The sequence below is a fragment of the Manacus candei genome, unplaced genomic scaffold (assembly GCF_025592945.1).
Source record: "Manacus candei isolate 608988 ecotype Guabito, Panama unplaced genomic scaffold, ASM2559294v1 h1tg000011l, whole genome shotgun sequence".
In the NCBI taxonomy this organism is placed as follows: domain Eukaryota; kingdom Metazoa; phylum Chordata; class Aves; order Passeriformes; family Pipridae; genus Manacus; species Manacus candei.
In genome coordinates, this window is record NW_026138059.1 from 24589297 (window position 1) to 24603639 (window position 14343).

Below are 14343 nucleotides of genomic sequence, written 5' to 3' on the forward strand. Positions count from 1 at the left end.
CTGTTTTCTTTATACTTCTTTACCTTTCTGGCAAAGATAAGTCTTGACCCCCTTGCCATCCTTGGTGTGGTAAACCAGATTTTCTTGCTGAATGTTTTGATATCAGTTGTGACCTGTGTTAAAATCTAAATGAAAATACACAGTAAGTTTTCCTGCTGCGATTCTCTTACTGACCACATGAGTAAAAATCCGTGTTTAAATGCATATTTTAAACATATAAACAAAACCTGATTGAATAGCAGCGTTTATCAGCAAAGGTAAAAACTGAGATGTGCATAATGTAGGACTGCTAAACACCAATCTTTGCATTTGTGTAATTTATGTAAGAGATCATTTACAAAAGATAATCAGCAGCAGAGTATATTATGTAGTTAACTGTATTTCAATGAAAATTTATTTCTAGAGATACATAAGAGTTCTGACTCTTAACAGGAAATTTTTGTGTAGCAAGTAATTGCATTGTTTAAAACAGTTTCTTCTGTTCATACAAAAGGAACCATTTTACAGATTGCCTCTTGGTCACAGAGTGTCCTCAAATGTAGTGTCTCCTGTCATTGCATAGAGATCAATGTAGTCTAGAGTAAAACAAGACATGATAGTCATTCACTTGTGTCTCTTGCAACTTTTCATGTACAAAGCATATAGCTTTAACTCTTTGGGACCAGTTGGGTGATGGAACTCCTCAGCATCATCAGAAGAGTGTGGAGCTCTTCTACCAGCTGCACAACCTTGTTCCATCTTCTAGCATTTGTGAAGATGTTATTAGTCAGCAGCTGACTCACAGAGACAAGGCAAGTTGTTCATATATTTACTAAAAAAACAATTAAGTATATAACTATAGAAATATATGTAGAAAAAGGACTTGTCCCTTGAGATGGGGGTATAAATAACTTCAAAACTGAAAAAATGTTGCCTTGCATATTTTCAAATGTTATTTTAGCTCTGTGATGAGCCTCTAGTTTCATGCTAGACAAAGGAAATTTTTCAGCATTCAGCAATAGACTTATGTAGGAGACTTCATATCTTATCAAAAGTTATGCTATGCTTCCCAGTATATAAAGCACATGCTTAGCTTTTGCTGTTGTTAGTAAGAGTTCTTCTTGTTGTGACAGATACTTTAATTTTTTTCCTCACCTAGAAATTTATTTCACATAGAGACTATCAATTTGACATTTGAGTTTAGGCCTTTGTAGTGCTTTAAATTTTAGATCCATGAGTTGTTTTCACAGCCTCAACAGAATGAATGGTTACACACAATGGTAGCAACACAGGGTTGTGTGACTTCAGAAGCAGTTACCTTTTTGCCTTTCTACCAGAGTTACCAGGTCAGCAAAAGTGAATGTGAGCCACTCTGTCAGTCACTGCTGTTCACAGCTTGCTGTATTGTTCAAATTGGTGGTGATTTTTAGTTTCACTTATTAGGCGGGTCTGTGAACTGCTGTGACTGTGGATGTGGTATTCGCTCATTTCTGCCAACCTTCCTGTGAAAACAGTAATTTCTTACATCTTCCCAGCATGGATTGGAAGGGCTCACAGGGAGTCATCTGTATGTGTTTGAGAATTGGTATTTTCACTCTATTCAGCAGATGTTAGTGTATTGTTTCGTGTAACTGTATATATTTGCAGCAGTGTTGTGGGTTATTTACCTGTGAGAAGCATATTTTTCTAAATACAAGTGACGTTTGCTTTACTTTCTAGAATGCTGCTGTCTCTCTTGGTTTTTGTTTCTGGTGTAGGGTGGTGGTTTTGCTTTACTTGTTTTTAGTTTTTGTCTAATGTGATTTGTGTTGTGTCCTTTCTGTAATTTTCGTAGCTTTTACTTAAAGTTTTCGTTATTATGGCAGATACTAGTTTTATTAGCTGTTGCAAAGCTTCTGAAGTTGTATTGATGTAAATGAAGTCTGGAAGTATTCCAAACTGTCACAGTGGTTTTAACAGTTTTTAATTTTGTCTCATTTTGGTTAAACACCTATTGCTCATTCCCTATAACAATATATTTTAAGAACAAACAGGTGAAAATCTTTGTCCTTTTGTCTCTGCTTATAGTCTAGTAATTTAGTTTAAGCCCTTATTGTACTTGAAAGAAATTTTGATGTTATATTCAGTGTAATTGTCCTGATTGCTGTGCTTTGTTCACCCCTACAACTGCTTAGTAGCTTCCTTGTCTATTGTATCCATGTATTCAAACCACAGCATGACATTTACTGTTGTTTGCAGCCTTGCAGGAATACCTCTTTGCCTTGATCAGCCCCAGTAAAGAGATAGACATAACAGTTGTTACTTTGGACTGTTTTTACCGTTAAATATAAGGAGCTGGACTTCGATGATCCATGTGTGTCCCTTCCAACTCAGGATATTCTATAATTTTATGAATGTTCTATATATTATTACTAGTTATTAGAAGTCCTTTGGGCAGTAAGCATGTCCTATTTGTCCAAATAAAATTCAAAGTTCCAGAGCTGAATTTGAAGAACTCTTGTCTACAACGTATCTAGCTAGAAAATTCTTATCTCTTTCTAACCAACTTATTTTCATTCCCTTATTGCCATGTGTATTGTGTTTAATGCCATCATTCCAGATGCTATAGCTAATATTTTTTCTTCTTTCTCTGCCTTTTCTCTGTCTCTTTTTGCTTGAGTTTTCATATTGAAAAGCTTGCACATTTCTTCATGATATCTTTTAGTGCCAAGATAACCTCACTGAAAACAGAATTGTGTAATTTGTGAAAGTAAAATAAGTATTGTTCAAGCTACCACACTTTTAAAATTTCTAAAACTTTTTTCAAGCTAGACTTTGAAACTAAGTCATTTAAGATCATGATGGGGGAGAATCGTTTCATGGTACTAAATTGCTCACAGAGACCTATTGTTGGCTATTACTGGTTTTAAGATTAGAAAATAGTATTTGAATGTGTAGCCAAAAAAGTTAATTTTAATAATTTCATTATATCTTTTAAGCTACTGTATGACTCTTTATTTTTCCAGTTCTTATCAGGAATTCTTACATTCTGATAGATCTAACTTATTATTTGGTCCACAGAAAGTAAGAATGGAAGCTCATGCTAAGTTTGCAGTGCTATGGCATCTCACCAGAGACCTTCATATTAACAAATCTTCTTCCTTTGGCCGTACCTTTGACAGGTTGGTGATTGCAAGGATGATTCAGTTGAAATAAATTTACTTCAAAATCTTTAACTACATTATACTGGCAACACAGTGTGTTTAGAGGTTGGAGAACTACAGTGTAACTGTGAGAGCAAGGAAGAAGGACAAGAAGTGAATTTGTGTTAGGCAAAACTGTTTTCATGATGATTATGTAAGCTGTAAATTTTTCTGGAAGCTATAAAGAATGGGAAAAGAATGGTCACTCTATCACTGTGTTTAAAATCAAAGTGGTGTATATTGAACCTAGTATCTGAGTTCTTGCTGTGTTTTGATAAAAACAAAAGCAGGAGAGAGAAACCAACCCAGAATTGAATTATATGAAATGGAAAGTAACAGTAAAACTAAGAAAACCTAAGAACAAAATTGCAAGCAAGTGCTAAAATATGAAAGTTCTTTTCCTTAATTTGTTCTGTGTGTTTTGTGTAAGAGGTCGTTTATAGCAAGCAGCAGAGGATTTCTGTTTTGTGTTCTGGTATCAGACTACCTTTTTAAAAAAGACTAAATGATCCAGACTCTGAACTAGTTTTGTCTTCCTTAGCTAGCACAAGTGTTGTGGAAAAGTGTTTATTTATATTTCCTAATGCATACTTAGCTGTAGGGAGTGGAGTAAAAAGGTTGTTCTTTCCTTGGCTTGATACCATCACTCATTGCATAAGCAGTGATAAATTCTATGTGCACAGTTAAAAATTTATGAATATGTACTACTGGAGGATGTAAAACAGTAGGTAAAATTCAGAGTCTAATATATGTATTATTTTTCCCCAAGTCTGGAAAGGATTCTAAACGCTAGAACTATTAAAAAAGAAAATAATGACAGCGGGAACTGCTGAATTGTCAAGTATATTTCTCCTCTCTGTTCTTGAGGACAAAATCTTTGAATAAGTTATCTTTTCTTTTGCATGTATCCTTGTGAATTGGCTTTTAAAGTTGTATATTTTTTAATGGTGCTAGCACTCAGAAGGCAACAAAAGCTTGTTATGCTAGAAGCCTTACACATATTTGAACTGACTATACAACTGCTAGTATTAGAGCAAATATCTTAACTGACCTTATTACTAGCTCTTCCTGACCATTTCTTCATTAGACTAGACTAAAATATAAAGCTTCAGGTTGCAAAGTTTGGATTCTAAAGAAAATATTGGTTTATATGGAGAAGACATTGGAGTATGTACTGGCATGTTAAAATTTGTCATATATCAGATTAAAGTGGGATTACTCTGTGAGCAGTGTAGAATTTCTGCTAGATTCATTCATCTTTCTGTTCTAGGTCTTTGTTTATCATGCTGGATAGTCTCAATAGCTTGGATGGTTCTACATGGTCAGTGGGACAAGCCTGGTTAAATCAAGTGCTTCAAAGACATGATATTGCAAGGGTTCTTGAACCTTTGCTTCTACTCCTTCTCCATCCGAAAACTCAGCGGGTTTCTGTTCAGCGAGTACAGGCTGAATGTTACTGGACTAAATCTCCCAATCACCCCGAAGAAGAAAATGAAAAGCAGTTCATGCAGAAGTTTAGCTGTGCTGATGGTATGTACACAAGAAGGCTGGAGGAAGTTCCTAAATAATTTCTTTGACTGTTGTTTACGTGCGCCATTAAAAACAGCAGAAATTTTTGAGGGTAACTTGAAAAACCAGGTGCTGGAATAGCTACTGCTTATGTGTGCATTTGTGTGGGGTTTTTTCTATTTCAAGTGTCATGGAAGTTTTATTGTTCTCAAATTAAGATGATATGCAAGTGTTATAATGCAGAGTATTTTCTTATGTTTTACTGAACCTTGATAGAAATTAGGAATATGGCTTGAAGCTAAACCAAGAAATGAAATGCTTTCATAATCAGTGACTTGGGGCTGGCTGAAAACATACCAATAAGGTTTGAAGGTGTTTGCACATATTGTGCAATTTTAGTAGCATACCACCAATTCTTTTTGTATGAAAACAAAAGCAGATAAGACTGCATAATATTTTGTGGGAGAATTATGTTGTTTTGCTAAGGTGTGCTGCTAAAATAATCTTGCTTTTTTAATATGAATATGTTGTTTGCATATTAACATTTTTTTTCTGCTGTGAAATGGAAAGACACTATTTACCATGTCTTTATAATTTGAAGTCTTAATAAGAGTTTAAAATCTAAATTTTATTTCTAAATTCTTATTCTGAAGAACAAAATCTTATGTGTATACATTTTTTTGTGTTCTTTAAGCATTTTCCCATGTGCCTGTAAACCAAGGACAACTTATTATACCTAAAGAAGGCAATGAAAAACAACTTGCTATGGATGAAATGGAGAACTTCAGCCTCACTGTCAACCCTCTGAGTGACAGGCTTTCCTTGTTAAGTACCAGCAGTGAGACCATACCAATGGTTGTGTCTGATTTTGATCTTCCTGACCATCAAGTTGAAATACTGCAGAGTTCTGACTCAGGCTGTTCTCAGTCATCTACTGGAGACAACATCAGTTATGAAGTGGAAACAGAAAGCCTGAGTGCTCAGGATAGCTCTCAGACTCTGAAAGAAGACTCACCTGATGAAATTGTGCAACAAGTGGTTACGGATCTTATATGCAGAGTTGTAAGTGGTCTCGGAGAAGAAGTTGAACTAGTTAAAGATAGTATACACACTGAGGATACTTCATGTAAATTCAGTTCTTTGGATAACTCTGTAGAGATGGCAAAAAATGATGATCAAAATATTGAAAGTAGTCAGAGTAGTTTGCTTAGTAATGGCAGCTCACAGTTGCTATCAGCCTCAACTGAGACTGGACTTGAGAGCTTAGGAGATGAAATTTCAAGAAATAACTCTTCACCTTGTATTGCAGAAAGCCAGCAATCTTTCTCTGATCTCACTCTTTCTTCCACTGAATCAAAGTCCAGAAAGCGAAGCCACAGTAGTATTCAGTTCAGCTTTAAAGGAAAGCTACCAGAAAAAATGTCAGAAAAAGAAACAATCGTTAAAGAGGCTGGTAAGCAACCAGGTGCAAAACCTAAGGTGAAAATAGCCAAAAAGAAAGATGAAGAGAAGAAGAAATCACAAACAGAAAAGCTTAAGCAAACAAATGTCTTTTTTAGTGATGGTCTTGATTTAGAAAATTGGTACAGTTGTGGAGAAGGAGAAATTTCAGAAATAGAAAGTGATGTGGGGTCCCCAGGAATGCGAAAATCTCCTAACTTCAATATCCATCCACTGTATCAACATGTGCTGCTTTATCTCCAGCTGTATGACTCTTCAAGGACATTGTATGCTTTTTCTGCAATTAAAGCAATTCTGAAAACAAATCCTTCAGCTTTTGTAAGTGCCATCTCCACTACCAGTGTCAACAACGCATACACTCCTCAGCTTTCATTGCTCCAGAATCTTCTAGCCAGGCATCGGATATCTGTTATGGGCAAGGATTTCTACAGTCACATCCCAGTGGATTCTAACCATAACTTTCGGAGCTCTATGTACATAGAAATTCTTATCTCCTTGTGTTTATACTACATGCGGAGCCACTATCCAACTCATGTGAAAGTCACCTCACAAGATCTAATAGGAAACCGCAATATGCAAATGATGAGTATAGAGATTCTGACACTTCTCTTTGCTGAGTTGGCAAAAGTGATAGAGAGCTCTGCCAAAGGCTTTCCTAGTTTTATTTCAGACATGTTGTCCAAGTGCAAGGTCCAGAAAGTGATCCTGCATTGTCTGCTGTCTTCTATCTTCAGTGCACAGAAATGGCACAGTGAAAAGATAGCTGGAAAAAACATAGTGGCTGTAGAAGAAGGTTTCTCTGAAGACAGCCTTATAAATTTTTCTGAAGATGAATTTGACAATGGCAGTACTCTGCAGTCACAGCTTTTAAAAGTACTTCAGCGGCTGATTGTGCTGGAACACAGAGTAATGACTGTGCCTGAAGAAAATGAAACGGGGTTTGACTTTGTCATAACAGACTTGGAGCACATCGGTCCCCAGCAGCCAATGACTTCTCTTCAGTATTTACATTCCCAGCCAATAACCTGCCAAGGCATGTTTCTCTGTGCAGTGATACGAGCTTTACACCAGCACTGTGCCTGTAAAATGCATCCCCAGTGGATTGGCCTTATCACTTCTACGTTGCCTTACATGGGAAAAGTTCTTCAAAGGGTGGTTGTTTCAGTGACTCTTCAGCTCTGCAGGAACTTGGATAATTTAATTCAGCAGTATAAATATGAAACTGGATTATCTGATAATAGGTATGTGTATGTAGAGTTCTGTAACCGTTTTAAGTACATTTGATTGGGTGGAGTTACTTTAGCATCAGATTAACCCACGTTAAAAAAATTAATCTCTTCTTTTAGGCCTCTCTGGATGGCATCAGTCACTCCCCCTGATATGGTTCTTACTTTACTAGAAGGGATCACAACAATAATTCATTACTGCCTCCTGGATCCATCTACGCAGTATCATCAGGTAAACTTATCTGGTGTCTGAGAGTTTCCTATGCAGTACATGTCAAATTAAATCTGAGTGGGAAAAATACCAAATATGTTAATTTAGCTATAAATTTGGTTTTTATTGATAATATGCACATCTCAAATAGAGAAACAATTTTCTATGAATTGTACTTTTAAGATTTGCTTACTTTTTTTGTTGTTTTGTTTTTTTGGTTTTTCTTTTGTTACCATGAAATAACTAGAGTGAACTCCTTCACTTTCAGACCTCTAAAATGCCACTTTTTAAAACTGCTGTTATTTTGTGGAGCTTCCCAGGCTGATGCTTATCATATTACTTTCTGTGTTTATCTTGCAATATGTCAAAATTATCTTTCTACTCCTTCTGTAAATTCACAATTTGTCTTTCAAGTCAAGCAATATTTTTAGATCTGATATTCTGAGACTAGTCTCAGTTAAGAATTTGGCCCAGATTCTGTAAGAAGCTTTTACCCTTTTCTCTCTTTAGTCTTGTTTTTACACTTTTTTTCCTGTTCTTGTACCCCTTTCCCTTCCATTAATTTAAGAATGACTAAAAGTGTCTTTTGTTTGTGTAAGTAAATAACTTTACCTAGAATATTTGTTACACTTAAAATTCTGAAATAATTGTTTTGCAAAGGAACAGGCAGGCAATACAAAACCGATTGCTGTAGACATGAGGCCTCAGATGTTCAGAATACATTTGATATTGCACAACTGAGTCAAAAGATTCTTTAATTGTTATTTTAACAGAATCAAAACTTGTAAGCACTATGAGAATGATTGACAAACTGTTTTGAAAAAGAGTTAAGGTTTAAAGCTTCCATGTCAGTTGAGTCTCAGTTTACACTCTTTTAATTATGCTGTTTATGTGGGTATTTAATACTCCTCTTCTCTCCCCTGAAAATCTACTAGCTTTTGGTTAATGTAGATCAGAAGCACTTGATTGAAGCACGCAATGGGATACTATCTATCTTGCATATGATCATGTCTTCTGTGACTTTGCTGTGGAGCATTCTGCACCTTGCAGATTCTTCAGAGAAAACTACTGCTGCTGCTGCTGCATCCATTACCACTATTAATCTTGGGTCAACAAAGGTCAGAATATCAGGGATAATATAATTTAAGTTGTTCATTAATACCTCTGTGAAAATTGTTTCAATTCCATTCCCTTAACTCTGAATTTGTTTTAATACCTTTGTCCTCATCTACTCACTCACCCCACAAACAAGGCTTTTATAAATGGATGTTGAATCTGCTTTTAAGCTTGAGTGTATTGGTTCAAGGCAATAATGTCTCTTTGTTTACTGCAAACAAAATGAAATCCATCCTGAAAAGGTTTAAGCCACCATTTTACGCCTCAAAAGATAATGCAGTAGTAATGTAAAATCTTGACAAAAGAGAACTCTCCTCTTAAAACATCTAGTACTATATAAGAACACTTGTGAACTAGTTCCTTTATTCGTTCACTTTCCATACAATGATGTCACTGTATGGGGAAATGTTGTAGCAGATAGTGAGCCAGTGATCATAAAAAAGAGAACCTGAGAAGGAGTCAAATAATACTGAGAATGTTGTTTCACCTTCTTATCAGCTCAAACTTATATTTCATGGTATTAAATAGGAAAACATAATTTAATTTGAAATGTTTTAAAATAAGATTTCCTCAGTTAATTTGAATATTCTTAGATATTGTTTGTGATGCTGCTGCTACATCCATTTCAACATTTGTCATTCAGATTGAAGGAACAAGACTCCATGTTTTTTCACAGGCAGCATCCATGGTCATATTTGTGCTGCCTATAGCGTTTCCTGTGCACTGAAAGGATGGGGATATAATTCTTGATGGTCTATAATGCTATCTATTTTCCATGAAAAAAAAAAGATAAACATTTCTATTCTGGTTAAACATGGCAAGTTTTCTGCACATCCCAGCTTTCCTTTAATTTACCCAAATCTTTATTATTCAAAAGATTATTCAACATGTCCTGTATATGAAAAAGTCCCATTCGAATTCAGCTTATCTGGTGTAGTATTCCATTTTTATAAAAGTTAGTGATAGTTGCCATCCAAATATGGGTTTGTAGCTAGTTGTTTTAAACATAATGCTGAGGTGCTTATCTAAAGGAGTGTATGTGCTCTACTTTCACGCTTTAGAATTTGAGGCAACAGATCCTGGAACTTTTGGGTCCGATTTCAATGAATCACGGTGTTCACTTCATGGCTGCCATTGCATTTGTATGGAATGAAAGGAGGCAAAACAAAAATACTTCTAGGACAAAGGTATGTTTATACTACAGTGGTTACTTCAAATAGTGGTAATAACTTTAAGTGATTTAGAAGCAGGAAGAAAAAATTCAGACATTGCAGTGGAAAAAATACAATGAAATACGGACAACATTTACATTTCTGATTAGCAACTGTACTGTCAGGGAGCTACCATTTTAGAATGGGATAATCCTCCTGAATTCTCCAGGAGAAGAGTAAGGGATACCAAGTCTCTAGATGGACTGTTAATTACTATCATTTCAATCTCATGAGGCCAGCTGCCTTAATTTTGACATAGCCATTGTCTGTGATGATAGTCTGTGACATACATTTGATTCTTTCAGGTTATACCTACAGCAGGTGAAGAACAACTTCTACTGGTCGAGCTGGTTCGCTCTATCAGTGTTATGAGAACAGAGACTGTTATACAAACTGTGAAAGAGGTTTTGAAGCAGCCTCCAGCCATAGCAAAGGACAAGGTATGAAAACTAGAGATGCTGTTGATTTGTTTAATGTTCTCTTAATGAAGCCTAGAACATTGATAATACAGGTACTTCATTCACAAAGCTGAGAAGCAAACTGCAAAAATTTTCACAGTATCTAATAGATGGAAGAACTTTTGGAGGGAAGTCATACCAGCTTAAGTCATTGCTATTTGCTGAACAACTCCAGAATCCTGCTTACTGCAGGATTGTAGTAAACATAGCACAAAACACTGTACAAGTCCTTCTTTTGTGGGGATATGCTGCTTACATTAGGGAAACAGGTGCATTCCCTAGCATCAGGTTGATTTTTTTTTCAGGTGGGAAAAAGAAGTGGGGAAAACAGGGAATTAAAAAAAAAAGGAGAAGAATAACTTTATAGAAAGATGTCTAAATGGTCATTTGGTAATACCTTAATGAAATAAGCTGCATATTCAGACACTCAGACATTAGATCATTGTCAGTTTTGCCCTGGCAGAAACAGGCTCTTTTTTCTTCCTGATGACACAAGTTTCATATCTTTTTCTAGAAACATCTTTCATTGGAAGTCTGCATGTTGCAGTTTTTCTATGCGTATACTCAAAGGTAAGAAAAGAAGTTAAATTTTATTACTGCCATCAAGAAGCAGATGGAAAATTTGAATATTTTGCATCTTCTTGTAATTTCTATGATGAGAAATAGCCTGTGCAATATAAATAGTGAAGGAAGAATGGTTTTGAACTGTAGGTGTCATAAAAAATAGGTGATTTATTTTGTGAATTTTCTAGTTCAGCATCACCTTTCTTCCCCCAGCTAAAAATCCTACAGGTAATCTGTCCCCTGCCCAAAGAAAGCTGATCTTAATTGGGCTGTAACTCATTGGTAGCACTTCAACCTTGGAGGGAAAAGCGTGTATTTTGAATATGCTGCTCTTCTGCCTTCCTCTGTTTCTAAATGACTTGATGTAGCTACCTAGTATGACATGAAAAATCAAAGAATCTGTAAGAATGTTGATTCACAATATCTGACAGGACAATTGTGAGGTAGAAAGCCAGTGGGGGAGTACCTGAGGGAGACGATGTTGTTTTCATTGACATTGCTGCTCTCTCTCTTAGGATTCCAGTGACCAGCTTAGTAGACAGCTGGGCAGCACTGCTGCTTCTATTAAAAGATTCCATACAGGTTGGTCTTCCAGCTCCGGGACAGTTTCTCATACTTGGGTAAGTGCTGTTGATCTTTGCAGTTTCCAAATAAGCTGAAATGTTAGTGTGTGAAATCATACTGAAGTGTTAGTGTTTTCAAATCTCTGTCACTTACTTTTGACTGGTAGAGTAATTGCATGAGTTCTGTTCAGGGTCCTATCAAATCAGTTTCTTCTCTGAGGAATAGTTACATAAATTAAATTTTATATTATAATATGATATAAGCCATGATCTTACCTTACTGATTATTTGAGTGATTCAAGCTCTTTAAGCAGCAGGCCTAAGTTTCTGACTTTTCTTAGAAAATAACTACAATGACTATTTCTTAGGTATGTGAAAATTTTCAGCATGAAAACAGTTTCTAGAGTGTTAGAAATATAATTTTCAATATGATTTTCTTTATAAAGCTTCAGGGACCATTTTCTTGAATATTTTAAATTTATCTTCCCAAGTAAACTGTGTCCAAAGAGACTTTCATATATAGTCGAGTAAAACATGTTCCTGGTAAACTCTTATGATATGATCAAAATTAACTTAAGGAACTTGAAAGGATGCTTTCTTGAATATTGATAAGTAGCAATCACTGCAGGCTTAGTAAATAAATAGTACTGTGCAAATAAATGTTCTTCAGATTTGTCTTAACCCTTAAAATTAATGAATAATGTATTATGAGAAGAAAATCCGTATTTACTTGTGTATTTTTTCAGTGTTCTTAATGAGTTCATCATGAAAAACCCAAGTCTGGAGAATAAGAAAGATCAAAGAGATCTCCAGGTAAGAAATTTGTTGTATTGTCTTTTGAAAATACTGAACAATGAATCATAGAATCATAGAATGGTTGAGGTTGGAAGGAACCTTAAAGACCATCTACATCCCAGCACAGGAAGGATATCGACCTCTTGAAGCAAGTCCAGAGCAGGGCACCAAGTTGATTAGAGGGATGGAGCACCTCTCTTATGAGGAAAAGCTGAGAGAATTGTATTTGTCAGCCTGGAAAAGAGGAGGCTTTGGGACCTAATTGCAGCCTTCCAGTATCTGAAGTGAGCCTACAAGAAAGATGGAGCAGGACTCTTGTAAAGAGCATGTAGTGACAGGACAAGGACGAATGGCTTAAAACAGAGAGAGAGTAGGTTTAGATTAGATATTGGAAAAAAATTCTATGCTGTGAGGGTGGTGAGGCACTGGAACAGGTTACCCAGAGAAGTTGTGGATGTCCTCTCCCTGGAAGTGTTTAAAGCCAGGTTGGACAGACTTCTGAGCAACCTGGTCTAGAGAAATGGGTCCATGTCCATGGCAGAGGATTGGAACTAGATGCTTGAATGTGCTAGAATTTTTTGATGTCGGTTCTCTAGTCTGAAATAACTCTTTAGTATCTTCTTCTAATATTTATAATCTGTTGAAAAAGTTCTCATTTTCTGTGGAGTTATTAATCACTGATAACATAGAACAGAAGTGATTTGAAGGCAATTCTATATTTGGTTATATAGATTTTCTACATGTCAGGACAATAAATAAAGCCTTCTGCACAAAATTCTTGAAATGCTTGGGTTTTTTTCCTACCAGGATGTAACGCACAAGATAGTGGATGCCATTGGGGCAATTGCTGGTTCTTCCTTGGAACAGACTACTTGGCTAAGACGAAACTTAGAGGTTAAGCCTTCCCCCAAGATTATGGTTGATGGAAACAACTTAGAATCAGATGTTGAAGGTAGTTCCACTTTCATCTTTATTTCAAACAAAACGTTAATTATCAGGCCAAAATCAACAAAGAGGACAGCTTGCCATATTTGAATACATTAAAAATGCTGTAGTATTGTTCCAGCAGTAGTATCTTAAACGGTGAATATGAGAAAAGTTTGTTCATCTTCAAAGTATATGTTTTTAAAATGTGCTGTAAAGTAAATAATAGCTTAAGAAAACTAACTTTGGACACTTTTATTATTATCTTCATTTAGATATGTTGTCTCCAGCAATGGAAACTTCAAACATAACTCCATCTGTTTATAGTGTCCACGCATTGACCTTACTTTCTGAGGTAAATGTCTCCTTGGATGTAATTAATGCCGTCTTAAAATAAACTTCTATATTGTGAAAAGCTTTAGACCAGAAGCTTGAGGAAGGAGATTTGATGGGAAACACTGATATGCATGGATTTTGCATCCTGTCATGTAAAAATTTATAAAACCTCATTAATAACCTAGCTATAAAGATTTGTTGAGGTGGATGAAGCATAAAGCATGGCCTTTCAGATGTGTAGTGTAGGAAACTTTGTTGATGGCAAACTTCATGTGTTAAATCTTATTTAAGTGGTATATCTTTCTTGCTGTTGATAATCACAGTCAGTCTTTGAGTTTTTTTCTTTGTTTGTAGCTTATTCTGTTGGAATGCTTTGACCAAGAGCTTATGCTTCTATGCTTTTACCTTAATTTGTTTTAAAAATGATGGGTCTTTATACTCTGGATTTTGTATGGTACCTGAAATTTTATAACTTCTATAATAATGTTCGGTCAAGAACATTGTACAAAAAAATGCTGAATAGTAGATAAAAAGCAATTTGAGAATGCATGGTAACATATCTTCCTCTCCTTTTATAGGTTCTGGCTCATCTTTTGGATATGGTTTTCTACAGTGATGAAAAAGAGAGGGTTATTCCTTTGCTCGTAAATATTATGCACTATGTTGTGCCCTACCTCCGTAATCACAGGTACATTTACAGTTTATTGAATTGACATAGATCTCTACAGTCAGTTGAAATTTGGAGGGTGACACTTAAGTTGAAACAAGTATGGTAAGGATTAGATGCCTATCAAGCTTTCTATAAAGC

At 35.7% G+C, this 14343-nt stretch overlaps 1 protein-coding gene across 8 annotated transcripts in view; it reads left to right on the forward strand.

Moving 5' to 3' along the window:
• The window catches only part of DOP1A (DOP1 leucine zipper like protein A), a 59350-nt gene that overhangs the window by 32673 nt on the left and 12334 nt on the right, over positions 1-14343 (forward strand). For all 8 annotated transcript variants that reach the window (XM_051777914.1, XM_051777915.1, XM_051777918.1 and 5 more), the window contains 14 exons: positions 639-795; positions 3044-3140; positions 4432-4691; positions 5365-7372; positions 7478-7589; positions 8504-8686; positions 9746-9871; positions 10201-10335; positions 10868-10923; positions 11433-11537; positions 12227-12293; positions 13083-13227; positions 13475-13554; positions 14114-14223. In XM_051777914.1, the coding sequence (XP_051633874.1) occupies positions 639-795; positions 3044-3140; positions 4432-4691; positions 5365-7372; positions 7478-7589; positions 8504-8686; positions 9746-9871; positions 10201-10335; positions 10868-10923; positions 11433-11537; positions 12227-12293; positions 13083-13227; positions 13475-13554; positions 14114-14223 (3641 nt within the window). The remainder of the gene's footprint in view (positions 1-638; positions 796-3043; positions 3141-4431; positions 4692-5364; positions 7373-7477; positions 7590-8503; positions 8687-9745; positions 9872-10200; positions 10336-10867; positions 10924-11432; positions 11538-12226; positions 12294-13082; positions 13228-13474; positions 13555-14113; positions 14224-14343) is intronic.